The 16,979-nt window shown below is 49.5% G+C and overlaps 2 protein-coding genes across 2 annotated transcripts; one reads left to right on the top strand and one right to left on the bottom strand.

The window, feature by feature from the left end:
- Nucleotides 1-601: 601 nt before the first annotated feature.
- On the bottom strand, nt 602-4,356 carry TMEM176A (transmembrane protein 176A). The gene is made up of 7 exons (XM_003410006.4): nt 4,273-4,356; nt 3,467-3,675; nt 3,020-3,130; nt 2,057-2,113; nt 1,691-1,909; nt 1,097-1,225; nt 602-769 (listed from the first exon to the last, which is right to left on the bottom strand). The coding sequence occupies exons 2-7, from the start codon at nt 3,668-3,670 to the stop codon at nt 716-718; spliced, it is 774 nt and encodes a 257-aa protein (XP_003410054.1). The 5' UTR covers nt 3,671-3,675; nt 4,273-4,356; the 3' UTR covers nt 602-715.
- A 1,793-nt stretch (nt 4,357-6,149) lies between these two features.
- TMEM176B (transmembrane protein 176B) lies at nt 6,150-14,150 on the top strand. The gene is made up of 7 exons (XM_064275033.1): nt 6,150-6,652; nt 9,078-9,286; nt 10,989-11,099; nt 11,450-11,506; nt 11,744-11,974; nt 12,925-13,044; nt 13,469-14,150. Exons 2-7 carry the CDS (start codon nt 9,095-9,097, stop codon nt 13,559-13,561), a joined length of 804 nt encoding a protein of 267 aa, XP_064131103.1. The 5' UTR covers nt 6,150-6,652; nt 9,078-9,094; the 3' UTR covers nt 13,562-14,150.
- The last annotated feature ends 2,829 nt before the right edge of the window (nt 14,151-16,979 follow it).

Below are 16,979 nucleotides of genomic sequence, written 5' to 3'. Positions count from 1 at the left end.
TCGATGTCTTCAGATCTATTTTCTCGTTTACTACCTTTCTCTGCAGCTGTGTCTAGTCTCTTTATTGAGGTTTTTATTCTAATTACTATAATTTTCACTTATAGAAGTTCTCTTTGGAATTTAAAAAATATGCCTGATCTTTTTAATGTTTTCTTATTCGTGCCATTGTTAGTTGCTGTTGAGCCAGCTCCGACTCATGGCAACTCATGGTGACCCCTAAAGTGATTTCATCTTGGTGGTATGTTATCTATTTCCTAGTACCTCCAACAAAATAACAAATCTAATTCTCAGTTGCCAAGCATTCTCCCTGTAAAACACAAATGGCAGAGAGTGGGGCTCACTGGCTCAGGTCTCTCTGACCTTGGGGCCTGGGCATTTAGATCTACAATCCCAGGGTCAGCCTCAAAGTGAACCTAGTTTCAGGGCCGGCAGCTTAAGGACCCAGGTAGGAGTTGGGGAGCCATGGAAGGCACATCTTAGGTTTGCTGTTGGCTCATTCCCCAATGCATCCCCCAGCCAAGGGAACTTCCCTGGAATAACCAAGCAAGAAACTGGGAACAAGACCATGAGAGAGTTTATTATCCAATTACTGCTCAAGAGGGGATACAAAGCCAGCCAGCAGGATGGTGAAGGTGGTTAAGAAAAGGGCTGGAGTCAGGATGGTGGCTGGGTGTGGGGGAAGGATAACGGTTGGGTCAGATGCAGGGACCAGTGCTCAGGCACAAGCAGGGCTGCATTCCATCCCCAGCAGTTCTTTCTGCTCCCTTTCCTAAGGGGGAGAGTGGCGAGATGACTCTGATGGGGAGGGAAAGGGCAATTCCTCTCCCTCAGGGCGGCTTGGCTCTGGAGCCAGCCAGAGCCCATCAGCCTCATGGCACCTGATGTGGACTGCCCCAAAGCCCTGGCAGGGATCTGCACTTTCCAGGGCCACCTGGTGCAAGGCAGGATCTCTCCGGGCTGGGCCACTGCTGGGGAAGGCACAGTGCCAGGTGAGACTCACTATACCAGGCCCTTTCCATCCTTTCATTCACAACTCCTGTGCCCTCTGGACAGCCATACCACCCCAAACACACACAGACACACTTTCTGCACTTACCTCCTCAGGTAGGAGTCTTCTGCAGCAGCACAGACACAGAGAGGCCAAGGTAGCCAGAGGGGCTAGAGATGCCACCAGCAGCAGAACCCAGACACTCAGGAGCATGGCCTTGAGGCCTGTGAACAGGGCCTGGGGACAGAGGACAAAGCCATGGGCATAGAGCGCCTGTTGCCATCCCTGCTCTGTCCTTGCTCCACACGGACACATGCAGGCTCCACCCCTTAGTCCCACATCTGTAGCTTCTGGGGAGAGCTAGGATGGGAGCCCTAGTGGGGTCAACACGGCCCTGTACCACCCCCATTTGTCAGCGCCGGGCTGGCTGTGACCGGGCTCTCTGACAACCTCCAGGACCTGTGAGGATCCAGGGGAGCAGGAATTCCACATGAGCACTTCTTCTTAAAAAAAACTTCTTCCCAGCCTTTGAACGCTTGCAGCGTTTATTAGTATCTTAAGGTGTGTCTTTCCCGCTGGTCTGTAAGGCCCCAGCAGCAGGAACTGTTCCTGTTCATGCTGCGTCTCTGGTCCCAGCCACCCAACCAGGTGCTGAGTGGGTAGCAAACATCGTTGGTGGAGAGCCCCCTCCGGCCCACTCACCCTCAGCATGTCCATGTAGGAGACACACAGGTGCTGCCTTCTGGCTTCCTCGGGACTCAGTGTGCTGGGCGGTGGGGTAGGCCAGCTCCGCCGGGAGGAAGTGTCACAGACATAGGCCCCATTGTAGAAGTGGCTCCAGTAGAAGCCATCAGCCCCAATTTTAATGGCAGCAACAGCGGTGGAAAAAGCTGTCAGCGCAAGCAGGGTCCTCAGAAAGCCCTGTGGGGAGAGACGGAAGCCGTGGTGGCAAGTTCACAGTCTCTTCTAGAGCCCAGCCTGGGGAGGTGGAGGCTGGGCCATGTGGAGCAGGCATGACGGGGCAGGCGGCTTGGGGTGACCCCAGCCTGAGGGCCTTCCTGAACTCACCCAGCAGACGCCACCCCGTTTCTCACGAAGGAAGGCAGCAGCTCCAGCCAGCACAGCCTGGGGAGAAATTGAAGCGGGAACACAGGGTGAGCGCAGGAAGGGCAACATCCCTCATGCCCCTTCTCTTCCCTCTGTGACTGCCCTAACAGCTAGCTGCCCAGCAGACCCCTCCCTAGCATGGGGCCTGGGTGAGCTCCCAAGGCTGCAGGACACTGCTGCGGTGACATCTAACCGTGCATGTGGTCACTGCCACCTCACACCATCTTGCTTTCAAGTAGCATCATGTTTTCTGTAAGTTCAAGGGTGGGGGTCTTGTGGATGGAACAAGACCACCTGGATGTAGCAGCCAGGTCCCCAGAGACTACCTTCCCCCACCAAGGGCTACTCAGCACCCACCTGTCTGTCAGGGCTGCTCTCCCGCCCCTGTAATGAAGGCCTGAGAAGTAGAGGCAAAAGCCAGTCCACTTGGGATCAAACAGGACCCCTTGCCTCCTCTCCTGCCACTTCCTGGGTCACACCCTCTGTCTGGTGGTCCCTTCCTCCCAGGCAAGGTCGGAGGGAATCTCAGGTGAAACGGGCCTGTGAGCCAGGGTGGGAGCTGCAGGAGCTGGTTCTGGAGACCCCCCATGCGGCAAAATTGTCTCCCGGGAAAGGCGGGAGATGAGGTGGTGTTAGCTGTGGACGGTGGGGGCGGCAATGTGGCGGGAAAGCACGGGGTGGGATCGGAGGGCTGGCTGCCAGCTGGACAAGGCTTCACCCCCGTCCCGGGCTATTTCTCATCTGCAGAGAGGGGGATGGGCCTAATGACGTCAGGTCTTTGTGATCGCTAACATTCCACAACACAGTGTTGATGGGGATGGTGATGAAGGTGATGGGAATGACAGCAGCGTCTTTACTGCCTCTGATAGGTCCTCACCTGCCCCTCCTCCAGCCCCCGTCAGCCTTCCTTCCTGCTCCACTCACCACTGCCGCTGTCCAGATGGCAGCCCCTGAGCCCACCAGGTAGGAGGGTTCGAAGATGTAGAGAAATCCTCCCAGGACTCCACTCAAGACGCCCAGCACGATCTGCGCCACCTGAAAGAGAGAGAGCCAGTTCCCAGAGTGTGTGGGTGCAGGGTCAGCCTCTGCCCCAAATCTCAGGGCAGCTTGAGGTCCTTACACTCGGGGCATTAATGGTTAAAACCCCCAGACAAGCACGTGTGCCAATGCGTGCCAGCCCACCCTGAGCCTGGTGGAGGGAGGGTACGGGGCTGCACCCAGTGGGGCTGTGAAAGGACACTGCCCCACCCCCACATCACTTTGGCTTACAGCTTTGATTGAGAAGGTCAACAAGTGAGAAAAAGCCAGAACAGAGAGTCGATGTGCTGCTAATCGGCACGAAAGTACCACATGGAAGCTGGCCGTACTCACCCAGGATGCCACCAGCAGCCGGCTGCTACCTGGGGCCTGGGAGGCGGTGCCCTTGGGCTGGGCCCAGGACTGCAGCTGGAAGCCCGTGGCCTGCAGGAGCTTGGCCAGAGCAGACTCCTGGTGGATGTGCACGTCGATGTGGGTGGGCTCGGGTACCACAGGGGCCAGCTTACCGCCCTCTGCAGTCCCTGCACAAGTGGACATGCTGTCTGAGAGGAGGAAGGAGCATCAGTGAGGACAAGGTGGCACAAAACAGTTTACATTTTCAAAGATTTTTTTGGCATTGGGAGGACAGGCAGTGGGGGGGGGGGCGCTGAGACATTGCAGTGGGCCCTGGTCACCAAGCTGCAACCTCCTCTCTCTCAAGGGTGTCAGTATGGGGGTAGCCTGTCTCTAAACCTGCTGCACCTTCCCCATTGCCCCATCTGCTGTGGTCCTCCACATCCACCCTCCACAGCCTTGGGGGTCTGGTCCAGCCAGTGCTCCATGCTCCTAGCCGCCTCGCCCCTCTACTAGCATAGAGGGTGTATGACCACTGCCCGCCCAAGGCCCTCCTCTCTGCCTCCCTCCTTGGGAGCCCTCAGGTTGGAGGACAGACCCCCATGTCCCTGATGCCTGATGAGTCTTCTATTGTAGCAGCTACCCCACAGGGGGGCTCCAGGGCCCTCCTCAGCCTCCCTCTTCACCAAGGGCTACTCAGCACCTACCTGTCCTTCCAAACCGCTCTCCTGCCCCCGGTAACCAAGACCTTAGTTGGGGGTGGAGATAAAGGCCAGGCCATCTTGGCATCAAACAGGACCTCTTACCTCCTCTCCTGCCACCTCCCTGGAGTCACACCCTCTGTCTGGTGGTCCCTTCCTCCCAGGGAAGGTCTGAGGGAAGCTGGGGGTAGAGAGGGCCTGTGAGGCAGGGTGGGGGCTTTGAGGGCTAGTCTTGGAGACTCCTCTGGAGGGAGTCCTGTGCTAGAAAGTCTCCCAGGAAAGGAGCCAACTGGGCTGGGGAGCCCTGCTTTACCTGTTCTCCTCTGGACCCTGGTGCACAGTGCATGGAGCTAGGGATGCTAGGAGCCTGCGCTGGAACCAGACAGAAGGAGAAGTTGGCTGAGATTCAGGAAGGGAAGCAGGAGGGAGGGGAATAATAAACTTTAGCGTTACAATTTCCCAGCAGATGGCAGGGGCAAAGGGGCCTCTCTGGGGTTTTCCAATCGCTAGTGGATCAGTGGGGCCCTGGTGGCACAGTGGTTAAGAACTCAGCTGCTAGGCAAGAGGTCGGCAGTTTGAATCCACCAGCTGTTCCAAGGAAACCCTATGGGACAGCTCTTCTCTGTCCTATAGGGTTGTGGCTCCATGACAATGGGCTTTTTCTCTTTCTTTCTTTTTAGTGGCTCGATCAGCTCTGGTGAGCTGGAGAGAGTGAGGGTGAGGGTGAGTGGCCTTGGGGACACAGAGCTGAGTAACTCTAGGACATACTGTGAGGCTGTCCTCTCCTCTACTCCCACAGGGATCAGTGTTTTCAGAACAGCTGTATATGCCTGTGCTTGTGAGTGTGTGTGTTGTCTGAATGGGTGGAAGTGTGTGTGTGTGCTGCCTGAATGGGTGTGCATGTGTGTTCTCCGAATGGGTATAAATGTGTGTGTGTGTTGTCTCAATGGGTTTAAGTGTGTGTGCGCTGTCTGAATGGGTGTAAAAGTGTGTGATGTCTGAGTCTGTGTGTGTGCTGTATGAATGGGTGTGAGTGTGCGTAGTCTGAATGTGTGTGTGTTTGTGCTGACTGAATGAGGGAAATGTGTGTGTGCTGTCTGAGTGGGTATGAGTGTGTGTTGTCAGAGTGGATGGGAGCGTGTGTTGTCATGGTGAGTGGGAGTGTGTGTTGTCAGGGTGGGTGTGAGGGTGTCTGAGTGGGTGTGAGTGTGTGTTGTCTGAGTAGGTGTGTGTTGTCAGTGTGTGTGTGTGTTCTGTCTGAGTGGGTATGAGTGTGTGTTGTCAGAGCGGGTGTGAATGTGTTGTCAGAGTGGATGTGAGGGTGTGCTGTCTGAGTGGGTATGAATGTGTGGTGTCAGAGTGGGTGTGAGTGTGTTTTGTCAAAGTGGGTGTGAGGGTATGTTGCCTGAGTGGGTGTGTGGGTGGGTTGTCTGGTGGGTGTGAGGGTGGGTTGTCTGGTGGATGTGAGGGTGTGTTGCCTGAGTGGGTGTGTTATCTGAATGGATGTGAGTGTGTGTGTGTGTTCTTACACAGGTCTCTCTGCCTTCTCCTGCCAGCCGGGTTATCTATATAAGACCGAAAATCCCTAGATGGGCCCTTTGGCCTAAGCTGTTTGCTGGGAAACTGTGATGCTGAGACCCAGCCCCCCATCTCCCTCCTCCACTTCTGACTCTCAGCCAGCTTCCTCCTCCCTCGTCTGGGTTCAGCTCCAGTGCAGGCTCCTTCCTGCTCTCCCTCTGTGTACTCTGTCGCTGGGGGCCCAGAAGAAAGCAGGTGAGGCAGGGCCCCCACAGCCCAGCTGGCCCCTTTTTCCCGGGAGATTCTCTTGTACAGGACTCCCTCCCAGGGGAGTCTCAAGGCCAGCCCCCAAAGCCCTCACCCTACCCCCCAGGTTCCCCTCAGGACTTCCTTGGAGGGAGGGACTCATGAGAGAGAGGATGCGACTCCACCGGGAAAATGGCTGGGCAGGAAGGGGGAGAGGGCTGGGCCTGGTCAGCTCCGGCTGCTCTTTCCTCCATCCTCCTAATGCCTCCCCTAATTCTGGATGGTGTGGGGGTTCAGGCAGTTGGTGCTTAGCGAGCTTTAAGAGTGGAGCTCTGCTGGGGAGCAGGGCTAGGGTGGAGGCACAGGGCAGAGTGGGTACCACCCTCTGTCACCAGCTCCGGGGAGAAGTGTTCAGGGCAGCAGGGCCAGGGTTCAGATCCGCTGAGGCCAGAGGAAGAGCAGAGGAGGCCAATGGGGAGACTGGACAGGGTTGGGGGAAGTGGTGGTATCCAGGGGCTCAGAGGTATTAAAGCCCAGGCTGCTAACTTCATGCTGGTCCCTGGGCCCTGACAGGACACCTGGCTTGAATCTGGGCCTGAACTTCCTCTTGCATGTTTGTGAACAGGTTTGAGTGTCCTGTGTTCATTTGCAAAACTGTCAAACACCTGCCCTTTCTAACACAAAGGAGGTCAGGAGGTGAAGGAGTGAGACTGCCTCAAAAGTGAGTAGAGTACAAACTCAAGGACTGAGGGTTAGTGTTGCTGCTGGTGATTTGGGGATTGGTATTCATTAATAATATTCGACTTAATGGGAGGCCCATTAGAATTGTCTGTGGAGGGTTACTTTTGGTTCTAGGCAAGCTGATTCTGAAGTGTATAAGAGGTAAACTAACAAAAATGGCCGTGACAGTCCTGAAGGGAAAATGACGTAAGGGGCCACAAAGCCACCCAAGTAGATAATAAACCCTTTTACTTACAGTTGTGACATATGTGGCGTACGTGACTCGTCCAACACACTACTGGACAAAATCCGGAGACTAGAAAGGCCCAGTTCCTATGGGAACTGAGTTTTTCCTCGAGGTACGTTTTAGATCAGTAGAAGAGGACTTACTCCACAAATGGTGTTGGGACAAGACGGTAATCAATCAGCTGAAGAAAATAAAACTTGGATCCGTGACTTCCAACTTACTTCAAGTAAATTCCAGATGGATCAGCATTTAAATGTGAAAACCGAAAGCATAAAACACTTAGAAGAAAACATGGAAAAATTATTTTATAATCCTGAAGTGAGGAAGTCCTTTTTAAGGAAGTTATAAAACCCAGAAAGCATAAAAAAGATAGAAAACTTTGATTGTAGAAAAATGCAGTAAGTGAAGTCAAAATGTACACATTTAAACGGGGCATTTTATTGCATAAAATTGATTAAAAACTACAATGGGATGTAATTTTCCCCATATAAAATTGAAAAAGGTAAAGAGCTTGTTAACACACTCTGCTGGCTATGGGGGCGGGGGCGAGGGGACAGCAGGCACACTGGGACTTTGCTCCTGCGGTGTAGATTATCTACTAAAATCCCCAACGTGCAAGCCCACGCTGTCGTGATAGGCGTTGGAAATAACCTAAATGCCTGTCAGTGGGGGACTGCCTCGATAAATGGTGATGCATTCATGCAGTGGAAGCTTTTGATGGGGTGATTCAGGATTATTTTCAAAACATATGCTTATGTGAACACAGCATTGTGTAGAGCAGTGCAGAGTGTCCTGCCATTTGTGGAAATGGGGCAGAAAGAATATGTTTTTCTTTTATATGGAAAAATATCATCGGTAGGCTATAGAAGAAACTGATAATATTAGTTTCCATCTGGAAGGCAACCGGGTGGCTGGGAGAAAAAGATCGGAGAGAGGGTTTTAAATGTATACCTTTTGATTTTGTATCTTTTGAATCCTTTAACTGTGTGAAATATTATCTGTAAATATATATATACAAGTATATGTGTATATGTATATATATGTGTGTGTAAGTACGTACATATGTATACACACACACATACACATAGGTAGTCCCCGACTTACGACGTGTTTAAGTTACCACACGTAAGACAGTGCATATTTGTCCTACATACAGTGTTGCAGCTCATAATTTGCTGATGTTATCTTTCTCAGATGTTCCTCAAAGGTGTTTATATGTAATATTTCCATTCCCCCAAAGACAAATAAAGATTGGATTTATAAAGATGCTAATAATAAAAGGTCATAATAAAGAACATTTAAAAAAAATGAGATATTCAACTTAACTCAGGACAGACTTAAGATGGAGTCGTCTGAAGAGAACCCCATTGTAAGTTGGGGACTACTCTGTGTGTGTGTGTGTGTGTGTGTGTGTGTACGTGTGTATGTCATTATTGTTGTTGTTAGGTGCCATCGAGTCAATTCTGAGTCATAGCAACCCTATGTAAAACAGAAAGAAACACTGCCCTCTCCTCCGCTATCCTCACAATAGTTGTTATGCTTGTGCTCATTGTAGCAGCCACTTTGTCAATCCATCTCGTTGAGGATCTTCCTCTTATTGCTGACCCTCTACTTTACCAAGCATGATGTCTTTCTCCAGGGACTGATCCCTTCTGATAATAAGTCCAAAGTATGTGAGATGTAGTCTCACCATCCTTGCTTCTAAAGAGCATTTTGTATACATATATATGTTTGTGTATATATATAAATATATATGTGTGTATATATACACATACATGTGTGTACATATATATACATATATAGTACGTATATATACATTTATATGTGTATATGTATGTGAGTGTGTGTATATATACATACATACACACACATACATAGACTAAGTCATTACAGTAGTTCGCATTCTTTTCTTTGGTTCTACCCTTGGCCCTCAACAAACTGTATCAGATCACATCGGGAAGGGGCCCAAGAAAATACATGGTGAAAAAACTCTAGAGAGGACTCTGATTTGCACCCCAGATGAAGGTCACTGTGATGCTGATACCTGCACTGGGAAAATCCTTTGTATCTTGATGAGGAGACTATTTTCTCTCCCCTCACCTATGTGATGTCCCCCTTCTTACTGACCATCTGTCTCCTAGTTCCCAGCCTTCACTTCTGTACCGCTTCTCCTTGGCAGGCAGAATAACTCCAAACATGCTGACCGTGAATGGCATCGATGTGGCCTCTACGCTATGCCAGCCCACCCACATCAACATCCATATCCATCAGGAATCAGCTTTGGCCCAGCTTCTAAAGGCTATGGGTTCCCTGGTGTCCTGTGTGTCTCATCCTTGGGGCACTGCCCCTCCCAAGGCGAGGATGAGCCACGGACAGCTGGCACTAGGGGTAAGCATGGGCTGGAGAGGAGAGTGAGCAAGGTGATACAGAGGATGCAAACAAGGAACATGGGTTGAATCCCCACGAAGGGGATGTAAGAACTCACTACTCAATACCGTATTGTTCCAGAGAGGATTAAGGACCTCCCCTGACCACATAGTTTGTGAGACAGTATAGTTGGGAAAAGAAGGCAGCTTTGGAAGTCTTCCCCAGAGATTTGGATGAGAAGGAACTATCATCCTCTGCTTTTGTGCAAAGAAGCAGTCAGGCCAGAGGTGGGATGATGGGTAGGAGAGCCTCTGAAAGCTGTTATTTAGTCTGATTGAACACACTTGAGCTGAGGGCCTGTGGTGTGCAAGGCAACACGCTAGCGCTTCAGGGAAAACTACAGTGAGATTCCCTAGGTTATGACCTAAGGTGCTGACTCCTCATCAGAAAGGATCAGCAGCCACACAAATGACTAGAATTAAAGGTAGACTAGTTGACACAAGAAACAACACAGATAACACACACACACGACACACGAGGCAACCTCCAGGAGGAGCTGACACCTGAATGGAGGAGTGGGTTTGGATGGAGAGAGGTGGAAGATTGAAGAAAAGGAGCTCCAGGTTAAGAGGATGGCAGGATCAAAGGCCAAGAAGCCAGAAAGCACAGGGCCAGCTCTGTGATCCTAGAGCCGACATGTGGAGAATGTGAATGAGGCTGGAATGCAGACCAGGGCCACATTGTCGAGGGCCAAGAAGTCAAGGGTAGGTGTCTGTCCTGAGTCAGTGTCAGTGGTGGGATGGCTGTGGGTCTATTCTGAGGAGGAATCTGGGCTCTAGGCTGCCTCATAGAGAGGTCCAGTTGAGAAGTATCCAGAACTTGCACTTGTATGGTAACAGCAGAAATGACAAGGAAACTTGGGCATGAGGGAAAAGAGGAGCATGAGAACATGCCAAGATTTGGAGCTTGGCTGGCCAGGAGAATGGAACCATGGAAGTCAGGAGAGGCAGGGGTTAGTATATTGAATTTGGATGTGAAGAACCCGAGAAGATGGCAGAACATGCAGGTACTGACATCCAGAGGGCTGAGTCTGAGTCAGGTTTGTGGGGGTAGAACACTTTTGAAATGAAGAAAGAGAAAGCAGAATTGGAAATGGAAACCATAGACTGCAGTGCAAACAAGGTTTCTGCCCATCCAGCAGAGAGCTCCAGAGCAGAGAGGGGAGCTGCCCATTAGAGGAGCTCCATGTTGGGTGGAAATGGCCCCTGTACCACCGTCTTGCTTATGACTGGCTGGGGCCATCCCAAAAGAGTGTGCTCTCAGCTTGAAAGATAAGGAAGAGCCTAAAGGAGCTTTGAGTCACAGAAGCCCTCAGAATTACCTGCTTGGATTGCAGAAAGAGGTTGGGCCCAGAAACTGAGGCCAGGCTGAGGGTTTGGATGGATGATGGGATTACCAAGGGAGAATGAGAAGAAAAGGTGGGAATCATGTGGAATGACCAAATGTGGCAGTTGGGAAAAGTAAACAAGGATAAACACCCAGGCACATTAGAGAGGTGAGAGGAGAGCCGGATCAGTGTTGCCTCATGGATGTGAAGGAAACAGAACTTCTCAGAACTGGAAGCTGAAGAGAGGTCCACAGATGAGGCAAGAAGAGGCACCTTAGCCAGAGCTGGAAAGCGTAGGCTCATGGGAAGAGTCTGGATTATTATCCTGTCTTGCAGGTGACCCAGATACTGCTGGGGGCTGTGAGCTGTGCTCTTGGGGTGTTCCTCTGCTTTGGACCCTGGACTGAGCTGCGTGGCTCAGGCTGTGCCTTCTGGGCCGGGGCTGTGGTAAGTACAGAAGGGGCTGTGAGCAGAGGCTGTGCAGAGGCTAGAGGTTATGGGCAAGGAGAAAGTTCCTTTGCATCTGGGCCAGGGGTTTGGGAAAGAAGCCTTCATCATGAAGAATCTGCCTTGGGGTGTGGGTACAAACCCCCTCACTCCCCACTTTTTATCTTTATGGCAAGTTTGGAAAGGGAGGGGCCATTGTACTTGGAGTTCTGCCCATACACTAGGTTTCTTTGTCTGTCCCACAGACCTTGCTTCGAGTTGGCTGTTCTGGGTTACTGGGGGAAGGGTGATGGGAGATCATTTGAGGGAGAGTAAATTGGCGGCCTTCTTCTGGTGTCTTCTCTTCCCAGGCTATTGTGGCAGGAGCAGGGACCACTGTCCATGAGAAGTACCAGGGTCGACGTTCAGTGAGTCCTGGGCAGACTTCTGTCCACAACCTTGTCCATCTTCCCCTTTTGAGTCTCCGTCTTTCTGCCTCTATTTTCCTGTCTCCTGCCATTTGGTTCCCAATATCTTGGAATCCTTCATGAAGGGGTGGGATAGTTTCCTGGGACAGGAGCTGGGGGAGATGAGACAGGTTGAGGCTGGGACGCCGTGGCTCTGCCATCAATAGAGGGTCAGCATCTTGAACCTCTCTCCTGTAGGGCTGCGTGTCAGGTCTGCTCACCCTGGCTGGCATCGCCACGGCCCTGGCAGCTGTTGTCCTTTGTGTGAATAGCTTAACCTGGCAAACTGATGGCTTCTTCTACATCAGCTCAGTGTGTGATTGCCCCACCCCTGACACCACAACCAGTGGGTACAGATGGATGCAGCGAAGCAGGAGTGACTCAGACTGGAGGGAGAATCAGTGCAAGTCCTACATGCAGATGCTGGTGGTGAGAACCAAGTCCTGTCTCCAGGGACCCATCATGGCACCCTGTCCCCGAAGAACTGGGTCACTGGAGGGCAAAGATGAGAGCTCGTAGAGCTTGGACCTAATCCTAGGTTTTTGGTTCAGGAGATTTTAACTTAAGCTCAAGAAATTTCTTAGACCCTCGTGATGTGAAGATTCCCTGAATCAAAGGGGGTGAAAAACAAAGGGAAGACATTTAAGAGAGAAGACTGTGGGCCACCCTTCTGCCTTTTCTGCTGTGGGTGTATTCCAGTTATCTACCACTGCATAACAAACCACCCCAAATTTACACTACAGTGTATTATCATCTCTCCCAGTTCTGTGGGCTGACTGGGCTCAGATGGGCACTTCACCCCTGGGTTCTTTCTCTCAGGGAGTTGTGGTCAGGTGTCAGATAGGGGTGAAGTCATCTGAGGGGTCACCTAAGTTGGATAACCAAGAAGGCTCCCTCATGTACCTGGCATTTGATGCTGGCTGTTGGCTGGGAGCTCAGCTGGGGCTGCCAACCAGAGCACCCACAGTGGCTTCTCCATGTGGCTCGGGCTTCTTACAGCATGGCAACTAGGTTCCAACAGGGAGTGTCTCGGTTGTGAGCATTTTAAGAGGTAGGAAACAGAAGTTAAGGGTTACACCTGTAATTGGCACAGTGCCACTTCCAGTGTATTTTACTGGTCAAATCTGTCACAAGGTACATCCAGAGTTCAGGGAATGGAGAAAGGCCCTCCATCTCTTGATAGGAATGGCAAGGTGGCATTGCAGACAAGCAAATGGGGTGGGTGACATAGCTTCTCAGTTATTGGATGCTGCAACTGCCTTGGTGGGAAGGAGCTAGTTCGACACTCGGATACATGGGTAGGTTAATGAGGTGATGGTAAGAGCTGAATTGGAGGAGGGGACTCCCGACTGTATCTTTTCCCCTTTCTTCTTCTCCAGAACCTGTTCCTAGGAATCCGTGCTCTGCTCCTAGCTGTCTGTGTCCTGCAGGCCATTGTGTCCTTGATTTCCCTGGGCATGGGTCTTCGAAGCTTGTGCAGCCAAAGCTCCCAGCCCCTGGTGAGTTGTCAGGGAGGCACTGCTGGAGAGGCGTGGAATGGGGTGGTAAAACTCTGGGGACTGGGAAAACATTGGGGCCAGGAACACTCCTGGTCTAAAGTCATGCTCGACCTTTTTCAGCTTTTTCCCAGTACTCGGCTCTTCCCTTTACCATCAGGGAATGTAACCCCATCGCTGTTTCCTGGGCCTCTCCTATCCACTTTTATTCTGTTTTTCCCCACTCACTCCTCCTTTCTGCCCGACTTACTTGTCAGCTCCCCTACCTTGGTCACCTTGTCTTTTTGCATGACTCCCGTTTTCTTTTACCTTTTCCTTTCCCTCCCTTCTTTCATTTTCCTGATTTCCAAGTTCTGAGAAGCTGGATCCTTCCCCATTCTTTGTTTTCCCTAAGAATTGTTGTTTTCCTATTTTTTCCCCCCCTCAGGATGAGGAAGGGTCGGAGAAGAAGCTACTGGGGGAAAATTCCATGCCTCCCTCTCCCTCCAAGGAGAGCACCCAGGCTACCATCATCCTGTGAGCTGCCAGAAACTGCCTGGGCCCCTGAGTCTCTCTGTCTTGAGTAGCCCAGGCCTATGGGAGGACCATCTTGCTCTCCCAGGGCCCCTCACTGGCCTCCTCCTCAGGCTGTGTCTCTCCTTTGGCCATTTTTCAGCCCCTCCTCCTTCCTTCTCTCCTTACCACCCTTTTACCCACTATCCCCATTCCAGTGTCCTCAGTTCAACGAACATATAGTGTTTCATTTTCCCTGAGCCTGATTAAACAGGAACAAGTAGGACAAATCTTATACAGAAAGGTTGTGGTCTTCCTTTGTTTATATAGGTAGTATGCTGTGTGTGGCCTTTGTGTGATATGTATAGAATTAAACTAGAGCTGATTTGTCTCATGGGAATGAGGTCTCAATCAGATTTAATTTAATTACACCTTACTCTCCATCACAAATGGCAAAATTCCTTTTTATGATTTCTCGCATTTAATGTAAAGTGAAAAAAACTCTCATGTACTCAAAATCTTTTTACCTTAGGAATCAACTACAGCTTTAACCTGTAGGCTTTAAAAAACTATGTGAAGTCATAGGACAAGATTTTTTCCTCCCTTTCTCCCTTCCTTCTTTTGCAGTGATTAGCGCTGGTTCTCTCTCTCTCTCCATACACATGTGTGTGCTCACACACACACACACACACCTGTTGTTCTTTGCTATCGTTGTAAATGATATAATCAATTTGTTTTTTACGTTTTCCTTATGTATACATAGGTATATATGTGTTTATGTACAGTAGCTAAAGGGAATGGAAGAAGTGAAGTAAAAGGGCTGAACAGAAGATTTCAAAGGGCAACTCAAGAAGACAAAGTAAAATATTATAGTGAAGTGTGCAAAGACCTGGAGTTAGAAAACCAGAAGCTGAAAGAACTGAAAAAAATTCAAGCCTCGAATTACAATTTGAAGGATTCTATGGGCAAAATACTGAACGATGCAGGAAGCATCGAAAGCAGATAGAAGGAATACACAGAATCACCGTACCAAAAAGAACTGGTCGACCTTCGACCATTTTAGGAGGTAGCATATGATCAAGAACCAATGGTACTGAAGAAGCCCAAGCTTCACTGACAGCGTTGGTGGAAAACAAGACTCCAGGAATTGATAGAATGCCAATTGAGATGTTTAACAAATGGTTGCAGCACTGGAAGTGCTTACTCATTTATGCCAAGAAATTTGAAAGACAGCTACCTGGTCAACAGACTGGAAGAGATCCGTGTTTGTGCCCATTCCAAATAAAGGTGATCCACCAGAATGCAGAAATTATCGAACAATATCATTAAAATCACAAGCAAGTAAAATTTTGCTGAAGATCATTCAAAAGCAGTTGCAGAAGCACATAGACAGGAAACTGCCAGAAATTCAAGCCTGATTCAGAGGACACGGAATGAGGGATATCATTGCTGATGTCTAGATGGATCCTGGCTGAAAGCAGAGAATACCAGAAGGATGTTTGCCTGTGTTTTGTTGATTGTGCAAAGGTATTTAGCTGTGTGGATCATGACAAATTATGGACATTGGAAGAATGGGAATTCTAGAACACTTAATTGTGCTCATAAGGAACCTGTTCATAGACCAAGAGGCAGTTGTTCCAACAGAGCAAGGGGATACTGCATGGTTTAAAATCAGGAAAGGTGTGCAACCTTTTACTGTGCTTACTCAATCTGTATGCTGAGCAAATAATCAGAGAAACTGGACTACATGAAAAAGAACGGGGCATTAGGATTAGAGGACGACTCATTAACAACCTGCGATATACAGATGGTACAACCCTGCTGAAAAGGAAGAGGACTTGAAGTACTTACTGATGAAGGTTAAAGACCACAGCCTTCAGTATGAATTGCGCCTCGTCATAAAGAAAACAAAAATCCTCACAACTGGACCAATAAGCAACATCATAATAAATGGTGAAAAAATTGAAGTTGTCAAGAATTTCATTTTACTGGGATCCACAATCAACAGCCATGGAAGCAACAGTCAGGAAATCAAACTACATATTGCATTGGGCAAATCTGCTGCAAAAGGCCTCTTTAAAGTGTTGAAAATCAAAGATGTCACTTTGAGGACTAAGGTGCGCCTGACCCAAGCCATGATATTTTTCAATCACCTCATATGCATGTGAAAGCTGGACAATGAATAAGGGAAATCAAGGAAGAATTGACACCTTCGAATCGTGGTGTTGGTGAAGAATATTGACTATACCATGGACTGCCAGAAGAACGAACGAGTCTGTCTTGAAAGAAACGCAGCCAGAGTGCCCCTCGGAAGCGAGGATGGCAAGGCTTTGTCTCATGTACTTTGGACATGTTATCAAGAGGGACCAGTCCCTGGAGAAGGACATCACGCTTGGTAAAGTAGAGGGTCATCAAAAAGAGGAAGACTCTTCACAAGATGATTGACACAGTGGTTGCAACAACGGGCTCAAACATAACACTGATGGTGAGGACGGCACAGGACCGGGCAGCGTTTGGTTCTGCTGTACACAGGGTCTCTATAAGTCAACTCATGGTGACCCCACGTGTGCAGCATAGAACTGCTCCATAGGATTTTCAGTGACTGTGACCTTCTGGAAGTAGATTTCCAGGCCTGTCTTCTGAGGCCTCTCTGGGTGGGCTTGAACTACCAACATTTTGGCTAGTAGTTAAGTGCTTGACCATTTGTGTCACCCAGGGATTCTATGTATGTGTGTATGATTTTTGAAGGGCAAAAAAGCAGATTATGGTCTGTAGAATTATGAAGTAATGTTGATTCTGGCTTCTTTTCTGATTCAAACATAAGAGAAGTCTTTTATTTCCACTATGGCTTTATGAAATCTCTATGAGGTAGATTTTACTACCTAGCCCCACAGTGGAAGAACTGGTATTCAAACTCAAGCGGAGAGACTCCAGACCTCTCTTTCGCCTTTAACCACTGTACATGCTGCCTCCTGAAGTTATGCTGAACAGGGGCAGAGCATCACAAAAGAGTAAGACATCAGTCCCAAGCTTGGGAGTTTTAGAGCATAATGAGAATATAGGGGTTTATAAAGAAGCTTGTGTAATAAAAGGTCACAGACAAGAGACAGAGTATGGACAGAGTCAGCAGATGGATTACAGGGGTTGGCAGATAACAGCCTGAGAGTGGGTCTCTGGCCCTCCATGTCCACTTGTTTACGAACTATCTATGGCTTCTTTTCCATTACAAGGGCATATTGGGGTAGTGTTAAAAAAAAAAAAAAAAAAAAACTGTTGCTGTCAAGTCGATTCTGACTCATAGCTATCCTGTAGGACAGAGTAGAACTGCCCCATAGGGTTTCCAAGGCTTTAAATCTCTACAGAAGCAGACTGCCACCTCTTTTTCCCACTGAATGGCTGGTATGTTCAAACTGCCTCCCTTTCCATTAGCAGCTGAGCACTTAACT

Source organism: Loxodonta africana, chromosome 22 (assembly GCF_030014295.1).
Source record: "Loxodonta africana isolate mLoxAfr1 chromosome 22, mLoxAfr1.hap2, whole genome shotgun sequence".
Classification (NCBI taxonomy): Eukaryota; Metazoa; Chordata; class Mammalia; order Proboscidea; family Elephantidae; genus Loxodonta; species Loxodonta africana.
The sequence above is the reverse complement of the archived record's forward strand: the minus strand, read 5'-3'. Positions and strand labels throughout refer to the sequence as shown.

What these genes read in the sequence shown, in the direction of transcription:
- TMEM176B (XM_064275033.1), top strand. Translation starts at nt 9,095, where the DNA reads ATGCTGACCGTGAATGGCATCGATGTGGCCTCTACGCTATGCCAGCCC. An exon ending in CCTACATGCAGATGCTGGTG is followed by an intron (nt 11,975 to 12,924) that starts GTGAGAACCAAG and finishes CTTCTTCTCCAG; the next exon opens with AACCTGTTCCTAGGAATCCG. An exon ending in GCCAAAGCTCCCAGCCCCTG is followed by an intron (nt 13,045 to 13,468) that starts GTGAGTTGTCAG and finishes TCCCCCCCTCAG; the next exon opens with GATGAGGAAGGGTCGGAGAA.
- TMEM176A (XM_003410006.4), bottom strand. Translation starts at nt 3,670, where the DNA reads ATGTCCACTTGTGCAGGGACTGCAGAGGGCGGTAAGCTGGCCCCTGTG. An exon ending in GGCTGCTGGTGGCATCCTGG is followed by an intron (nt 3,131 to 3,466) that starts GTGAGTACGGCC and finishes TCTCTCTTTCAG; the next exon opens with GTGGCGCAGATCGTGCTGGG. An exon ending in CCATCTGGACAGCGGCAGTG is followed by an intron (nt 2,114 to 3,019) that starts GTGAGTGGAGCA and finishes ATTTCTCCCCAG; the next exon opens with GCTGTGCTGGCTGGAGCTGC.